This window comes from Gadus morhua, chromosome 11 (assembly GCF_902167405.1).
Source record: "Gadus morhua chromosome 11, gadMor3.0, whole genome shotgun sequence".
Taxonomy (NCBI): Eukaryota; Metazoa; Chordata; class Actinopteri; order Gadiformes; family Gadidae; genus Gadus; species Gadus morhua.
Genome location: NC_044058.1, coordinates 4,086,386 through 4,095,214, shown reverse-complemented (window position 1 = coordinate 4,095,214; position 8,829 = coordinate 4,086,386). Strand labels below are relative to the sequence as shown.

At 45.0% G+C, this 8,829-nt stretch overlaps 1 protein-coding gene across 1 annotated transcript; it reads left to right on the top strand.

Annotated features, from left to right (window-relative positions):
- Positions 1-533: 533 nt before the first annotated feature.
- On the top strand, positions 534-7,180 carry she (Src homology 2 domain containing E). The gene is made up of 6 exons (XM_030371040.1): positions 534-1,476; positions 2,036-2,162; positions 3,750-4,013; positions 4,684-5,065; positions 5,858-5,977; positions 6,863-7,180. The coding sequence occupies exons 1-6, from the start codon at positions 1,027-1,029 to the stop codon at positions 7,053-7,055; spliced, it is 1,536 nt and encodes a 511-aa protein (XP_030226900.1). The 5' UTR covers positions 534-1,026; the 3' UTR covers positions 7,056-7,180.
- The last annotated feature ends 1,649 nt before the right edge of the window (positions 7,181-8,829 follow it).

The window sequence follows — 8,829 nt, the reverse complement described above, 5'->3', positions numbered from 1 at the left end:
TTTGGAAGACTTCAAGAACTACATTTCAAATACATGCAATAATTTTTGTTTTACTTGTAATAAATAACCTTGATGTCCTTTTAAAGTCAGCAGTCACAATCAAGTCGACTGTTGCTATGTAGTAACTGGCCTTTTCCTGTAGATGGCGCAAATATCTCGCGTCAGAGCAGCAACATAATCGTCTCATTTAGATATTAGTTAATAGTTTCAGATTGCAAGCCTAAAAATATTCATATAGGGTAGAGGACCTTACCCAGATATCAGCAGAACAAATGTTCATATCCTCAACTGCAGATACATAATTTTCAATAGGACAGCATAGCAGTATACCAGATTCCTCCCAATACGAGACGTAAAATGTACATTATATAATTAGCCTATACATTTAATGCATCAAATCAAATTGTCATAGCCCAACGTCTTCACAGCAGTTTAAATCTCCCTGTGAGCATAACTACAGTAGGCTACAATACCCGCCCAGTGCATATGACCACTCCCAAATATCCTGACATCCTCCTCTTGATACAACTTTCTTCAACACATGACAATTCGCTTTTGTCGTTAGAACAATCAACGCACTCTCTCACACTCCGGGAATGGGATCTCCAGTAATTTCAAAGAAAAACTTTCAATTCTTCCGAGTTTACGCTCTCCGAAGGCTACTTTTCAAACTCCTTGGATAGTTGTACCTGTTGGGTGCCAAGTAGACCAAACATAAAGGGAACTGGTCTATGAGGTCCATGTAGCAGCAGGAGCCGTCGCTGTGATAATTGTATGCCTGGTTAGGGAGAAAGGGTGCACGACGTCCCACCAAGAGCTCAGAGTCACAGTGGGAACGGAAAGGCCGCGCGTAAAGTACCCGTGCGTAAAATGGGTGCTGGTGATTTCTGAAAAAAGTAAGTGTTACTAAATTAAATTTAGGCTGAACATTTGTTAACGTCTGATTATAGGGCCCGTACACACTGTATATCATTACTTGAGGATTAAATTACCTGCGCAAAGTCGGGTTGGGCCAACATTTCAGTCATGGCCAAATGGTTCAAAGATTTCCCCATAAACCTTAAGAACGGAAACGAACGCGTTCGTTCTGCCTCCGAGTCTGGCCCACAACCTCGCTCTAAATCGGCGTTTTCCCGAGACAGTCTGAAGGGACTCCCACGCAAGGATGGAGGTGTTGGAGGAGTCGGGGGTTTATTGGTGGGAAGAAACCGTAAGAATTCTGCTGTTGAACTAGGGCGCAACAGCAGCGGTCCTACGGGGTCAGTGTGGGATACTCTTCGGAAGAATTCAAAAGTTGACGCCGGGGGGCCAGATGAGAACCGCCAACCCAGGACCTCCACCACCAACTTTGCGCACGCTTACATTAGTAGAATGATCAAAGTTGACAAACAGGACAAGAACCCGAAAGTCACCGCCAAGAAGGAAAAAAAGCTACCGGAAAACGACAAAGAAAAGCCCGACAATAAATCTACAATGGTGAGTTGAACAGAATTACAATTAAATTTTAAAGTAGACTAAAATAAAGTTTTGGTACCGTTTGGTTGAATATATTTTTGCCTCATCTTTTGATATCAGGCTTTTATAAGAGCAATCGATTGTGCTGTTTTTTAACTCATAAACAGGTCTCATGTTTCCCTGCTCTCAAAAGAATACAACACATTTTCTGTACATTGTATGAGATCACACAGACAATAAGCTGACCCCATTGCAAGCGTTACCTCAAGTTTACCATCCATTCTTTGCTGTCATGGACGCCAACACACAGAAACACGGACACACACAGACCCAGACAGAAGCACACGCACACACACACACACACACACACACACACACACACACACACACACACACACACACACACACACACACACACACACACACACACACACACACACACACACACACACACACACACACACACACACACACACACACACAGCTCTGTCCCTGTCCCATTGTCTCCTCCAGGCAGATCTTGGGCGGCTGGGTGGCTATACATCATTGTCGTTGCTGACAGTTGCTCTCCTTATCACAGCTGATCATCTTGGAGGACTACGCCGACCCGTTTGATGCAGAGAAGACCAAGGAGCAGAGGGAGGCAGAGAGGGCCGGGGGGAACGACGGCTACATGGAGCCTTATGATGCCCAGGTCATCATCACAGGTGAGACGGCTCACCGCCTCAACCCAGAGCTGCTGGCTATGCGTCGTGCTCACACTTGCACTGCACACAAGGGGGTGACACCTGGAATCTTTCTTTGTGTCTTTCCCTGTGTCTTTCTCTGTTTATTTCTCTGTGTCTTTCTCTGTGTCTTTCTCTATGTCTTTCTTCTTTCTTTAAATTGTAAGCTGCTCTCACAGTGGACAAATCCAGTGTTCACTTCCAAAACACATCTTGTGATCAAGTATGCACACAATGTAAAGAATTAGTATGTAAAATGACAGAGTTACATGTTTCACTCATACCTGCACATATTTAGGCTTGATCCCAGAACACTTTTATTCCCATTCCCCAACATGTAGCTTATGGTTATGACCTGGCCCCAGAGGATTTCATTTAAAGGGAGGCAGGAGGGAAGCCACAGCGGCAGACCCCCAGTCTCACACTGTCTCCCCTGATTTCCCTTCCCACTAATGGTTGCTAAGGAAACTGTGTTGTGCAGTGACAATGGGTGCAGCTTCCTCTTCCAACTTCCAACTTCCAGCTTCCTGTCTCCTGCCTGTGTTTCCTTTGCCCCATTCTCTTGATAGGAAGTTGGCCCCATGCTCCCCCTCCCCCTAATACACACGAAAACACGTACGCACTGAAAAACAAACACACACACACACACACACACACACACACACACACACACACACACACACACACACACACACACACACACACACACTCACACACACACACAAACACACACACACACACACACACACACACACACACACACACACACACACACACACACACACACACACACACACACACACACACACCTACGTATGCACAAACAAACATTAAGCACACACAAACAAACACACACACACACCGTTATAATTAACGGCCCTTATGTGAAAACCCCTCACTCGGCCTCATAACAAACCCGTGTGCCCCTGGCATCACCCAATCATTCTCGGCAGCCAGGAAGTAGCCTTGTCAGTCAGCCAATCAGGGGCCATGTTGACCTTTCTCCACATTGCTCCATTGTTTAGCCACACAATAGAGCAGACACATAGACTACCTGGTGGACAGCAACAAATCCTGTAGCACTCCACAATGTATACTTGCATACTTGTAATAACAAACACAATATCCCGCCCCCCCACCCCCACTGCACCCAGTTTGCATTTCACCCTTTTCCCAATGCTTTGAGAATGGTTCTCAAGCTAACGTTAAATCAGTGCATGGTGATGACTGAGGGAGGGCGACTTGTCTCTGCTGATGCTGTGCAGTGAATACCATTTTATGAGGACTAATTCTTTTTTCGGGTGGAGCAAGGTTTTATAGAAAGCAGGAAGCACACTAGACTAGAGAGGATCTTTAATGTGTCAAATCAAAAGGAATAACAGTGAATCATTAAAAGCACCACTCTTCAGGCCCCACCAGATACCCGGCACGCATAACCTCTATCCTTTTAAATGGTCGACTGTGCAATTCTCAACAATTTATGTGATTATTAAAATTTGACCCATTATTAAAACTTCACCCATAACAAGAAATAAAGTTCTGAGCTTTGTTGCGTGATTGTTGTCTCAGAAGTGCGCCGACGCGGCTCCAAGGACATGCTGAAGGTGTGTGTGCTGCTGGACCGCGGCCAGGGGGGCCATGTGGAGGGGAGGGGGGAGGACGGCAAGCCCCCGCCCCTCAACATTTATGACACGCCCTACGAGGGAGGGCCCGCGGGCGACAGCGAGGGGGTGTGGATCCCCGTAACCCGGCCCGAGTCCGACGTGCGTCCCCCAGGGGAGTATGAGCTGCCCTGGGAGTGGAGGAAAGAGGACATCGTCAGGGCCCTGTCAGGTACACACACACACACACACACACACACACACACACACACACACACACACACACACACACACACGTATGTGCACACACGCACACACACACACACACACACACACACACACACACACACACACACACACACACACACACACACACACACACACACACACACACGAACACACACACACACACAGACACACTCACACAAACACACACACACGCACACAGTGGGAGTGGAACAGAGAGCCAGGATTCTTTACACTCAGTTACATACCCCATTGTGTCTCCCTGAGCCTAGAGCTAGGGACATTGTTTCAGATGATCCCTTACCTGCCTCTTCTATGAAAAACTTTACTCTACTACTTCTTACAACTGCATTGCGATGATGTTGTCTTGGGACTTCAGCAGAAGGGATAATATCAGATCAATCAAATGCTCAAAGATTCAGACTGACGTACCCATTCATTTCATTTTATATGAATTTTTATATCTACAAACTAGTTCATGGTCAAGGGTTTTGGTGTGGTCAGACAGATACAACGAGATATACACAATGTGCATTTACAGTATTATCACAATGGACTGAAGATAAGGGAAATGGGGGGGCTAGACGGTCATGCCTTCTGGAACATTATTATTTATTATTATCATGTCCCCTTATTGTCTCCTTCTCTTCCTCCAGCCCAGTTTGAGGCGGGGGACTGTTCTCTTGGCAGGGAGGGTGGCTCCACCCCCTGTCGCCAGCAGCTCCAGCAGCTCCAGCAGCAGCAGCCGCAGCACACCCTGAGACAGAAGACCTGGAACCACAAGAGCCTGGTCTCCACCTCCCTGTCCTCCCCCTCGTCCCCGTCCTCCCCTTCCTTCCCCTCCTCCCCCATCCTCAAACTCTCCCCTCTCTCGCCCCCCTCTCCCTCGTTCTCCACTCTCAAACCTTCGCCTTTCTCGTGCTCTTCCTCCCCCACCACCAAACTCTGCCCCCCCTCTCCCACCTCTGCCCCTGCCGCTGGCCCCCTGGATGGAGACGTGGCCAAGGTGGACCCCACCCTGCCCTTGGAGAAGCAGAGGTGAGTCGTTGGGTGTCGGATGGCTGTAAAAGGTTTTCCTTTTACAGGCATGACCATGCTTATAGGCATGTCGCAGAAGAGAGTAGCTAGCATGGTAGTATGTGTTCCCCCATCCAGTGTGAATAAATATCCCTTTGGAAGGGGGACGTCATTCTACTAGTGTAGAATTGGCTCTCGCCTCAAGCCATTGTCACCACTGCCTTGTGTCCAGCCAGCCCCCCCTCCCCCACATACACACACACACACACACTATACGGCTGCGTCCATCTTTTTCCTTTGATTGTGTGTCCATCTCGTCTCTTTCCTGTGCTCCCGCCCCACTAATCTCACACTCACCTTTGACATTGTTACCTTGTTCATCCTGCAAAATGACCATCTGCTCGGCTTATCTTGATTTATGTTGGCTGGGATTCTTCTTCTCCGTCCCCACAAGTCAACACACACACACTCACACAGACACACACACACACGCACGCACGCACGCACACACACACACACACACACACACACACACACACACACACACACACACACACACACACACACACACACACACACACACACACACACACACACGTCACTCAAACACACACTCACACTTCCATGCACACAAACACACACTCTCCTCCTCCCACCCTTTGTGTCTTCCTCAGCCATCAGCCATTATTACAATTATATTTGACGTTCCTCCATATATCACTGTACTGTGTATGTGGCGTCATCTCTTCCTCTCTCTGCCCCCTTTCTCCTTCTCCTTCTGTGTCTGTGTTTCTCCCTCCCTCGCTCACTCAGCTGGTACCATGGCAGTGTGAGTCGCCAGCAGGCAGAGGCTCAGCTGCAGCGTTGCAAGGAGGCCAGCTTCCTTGTGAGGGACAGCGAATCAGGCACCAGCAAATACTCCATCGCTCTGAAGTGAGTGAGTGTGTGTGTGTGTGCCTGTGGTGTTGTAAACAGATGCATGTTTGTGTGAATATGTGGGGCATGGCCAATGTGTTTGTGTGAGTGTCAGGGCTGTGCTGTGAATGCACATGGGCATTGACTGTATAGCATATGATAATCCCTATTATACACACACATACACAACATGTGCATATACACGTGTGTGTGAGTGCACACACACATACACACACATGTTCACTGTGTACAATTAACATTAAGGTCAACAACTGTAATCATTATGTCTTCCAATATTTAGTCTGATCTCTCATATAATGAATGCACATCGTCATAGAAACCAGACACTATGCATCATCATTATGGTAACCGGACACTATGCATCATCTTTATAGCAACCGGACACTATGTATCATCTTAGTAACATCAGTATGGTAACCTGACACTAGGCATCATTGTTATAGTAACATCGTTATGGTAACCGGACACTATGCATCCTCGTTATGGTAACCTGACACTATTCATCATCGTTATGGTAACCGGACATTATGCATCATCGTTATGGCAACCGAACATTATGCATCATCGTTATGTTAACCGGACACCATTGTTATAGTAACCGGACACTATGCATCCTTGTATGGTAACCGGACACTATACATCATCGTTATAGCAACCGGACACTATGCATCATCGTTATAGCAACCGGACACTATGCATCATCGTTATAGTAACCGGACATTATGCATCATTGTTATGTTAACCGGACACTAAGCATCTTCGTTATAGCAACCGTACATTATGCATCATCATTATGGATACCGGATACTATGCATCCTCGTTATAGCAACCGGACATTATACATGATCGTTATGGTAACCGGACTGTGCTCTTCCCTGTCAGGACCAGCCAGAGCTGTGTCCACATCATCGTGGCTCAGACTAAGAGCAGCAAGGGCCAGGGCTACACCCTTGACCAGAGCAGCTGTGTGTTCGCCAGCATCCCGGAAGTTGTGCACCACTACTGCACACATAGACTGCCTTTCACAGGAGCAGAGCACATGACCCTGCACTACCCTGTCACCAGGCCTCATTAATCATATATATATATGTATATATGTTTATATTAGTGCTGTCAAGCGATTAAAATATTTAATTGTGATTAATCATATTAATGTCATGGTTAACTCACGATTAATCGCAAATCTTTTTTCTATGCTAAATATCCCTTGATTTCTTTGTCCCATTAATTGTTCTCATTTTAGTGCTCTTATCAACATGGAGGAGTGCATCGGCATGCCTTGTGCAAATGTTTTTTTATTGATAACAACATTGGCATATACTGATCAAAACAGGACTATGCAAAAAAAAAGCCTATAGTGCAATTAAACGATGAATGTACAAACATACTGCCTTGAACATAGCAATCAGGCTACTGCTTCTTTGTTTTGAGCCAAAGAAAAAAAACAAAATAACGCCGTTAAAATTGGTTTGCGTTAACGCCATTAATAACGCGTTTAACTGACAGCCCTAATATATATAAATATGTATATATATATATTTGTGTGTATATATATACACACACACACACACACACACACACACACACACACACACACACACACACACACACACACACACACACACACACACACACACACACACACACACACACACACACACACACACACACACACACACACACTATTTACTCCTTCCTTCTTTTTTTACATATGTATGCAAAGCCAGACAATAAAGGACAATGGGTACAAATTGATAAACATACACATCTCCCCATCAGAAAATACCCATTCAAATTAACGCTGGCATACCAGCGATGAACCCAGAATCACCATACAAACCGCATGGAATGTGTTCATAATTCACATAACCTTTGTCTTTTACTGGCAATCCCTACTGAGACCCGGCAGAGCAATCAGTGTACTGTATAAAATACATGTTATATTATTAAATATATGACTGCAGTAAACAGCAATGCACACAAATACGTCCTTTAAACGTTTCAGAGTTATGTTCTATGTTATTTTTTGTGAAAATGCACGTTATGAATGTTTATTATTGATCAAGTGAAATGTGTTTCCTTCGTCCCTCGTTTATGCTGACTGGAAGCATGACATAACTATGCAGATGGTTTTAACTTGGAGACATATCCTCATTGTGCACCGATAAGATCCATTTGTGTTGTCACAGTGTCAACATCGTATATAAAATAGGATTTCAATCCTTGGAAAGAATCAGTAACCATTCTTGTCCCTGCATTTTTTGATTCTATTAATTTAGTTTAACTTGAATTTGGAGGGGATGGTATTTCTTAAATTGCCAACGCTACTTTAATGGTCTCCACTTCCTAGTACATACCACTTCCTACTAGTACATCCCACTTCCTACTCATACACAACACTTCCTAGTACACACCACTTCCTAGTACATACCACTACCTACTCGAACATAGCACTTCCTAGTATATATGTCTAACACTGAGGACGGGCTTCCTATTGTTTGTGATGATAAATGCACTTGATAGCGTGTATAATTTTTTGGTTTTTGATTTGTGTTTGAACCTCATTTAAAAAGCTTGAATCCTATTCAAATGAAGAGCAGACTAATGAAACAGTACAAACAATATTACAATAACCAAAACAGACTTTTTAATTTTCATATACCTTCAACGCAATCAACAGCAAAATACCCAATTTAGGGTGTTTATTCATTCATGAGACATCGCAATTAATCTAGTGAACCATCCTGAAAACCTCAGGCTGTCAACAGTAATGTTCGATATGTTGATGGCTTTGGACTGCTATGGAGGAGGGACCTGGAATAATGGTCTGATAGTCATCCACATAGTGG

Bases quoted from the DNA above. Each gene is read 5' to 3' on its own strand.
- she (XM_030371040.1), top strand. From the start codon at position 1,027: ATGGCCAAATGGTTCAAAGATTTCCCCATAAACCTTAAGAACGGAAAC. The intron at 1,477-2,035 runs GTGAGTTGAACA...TCCTTATCACAG, and splicing joins CCGACAATAAATCTACAATG to CTGATCATCTTGGAGGACTA. The intron at 5,066-5,857 runs GTGAGTCGTTGG...TCGCTCACTCAG, and splicing joins CTGCCCTTGGAGAAGCAGAG to CTGGTACCATGGCAGTGTGA.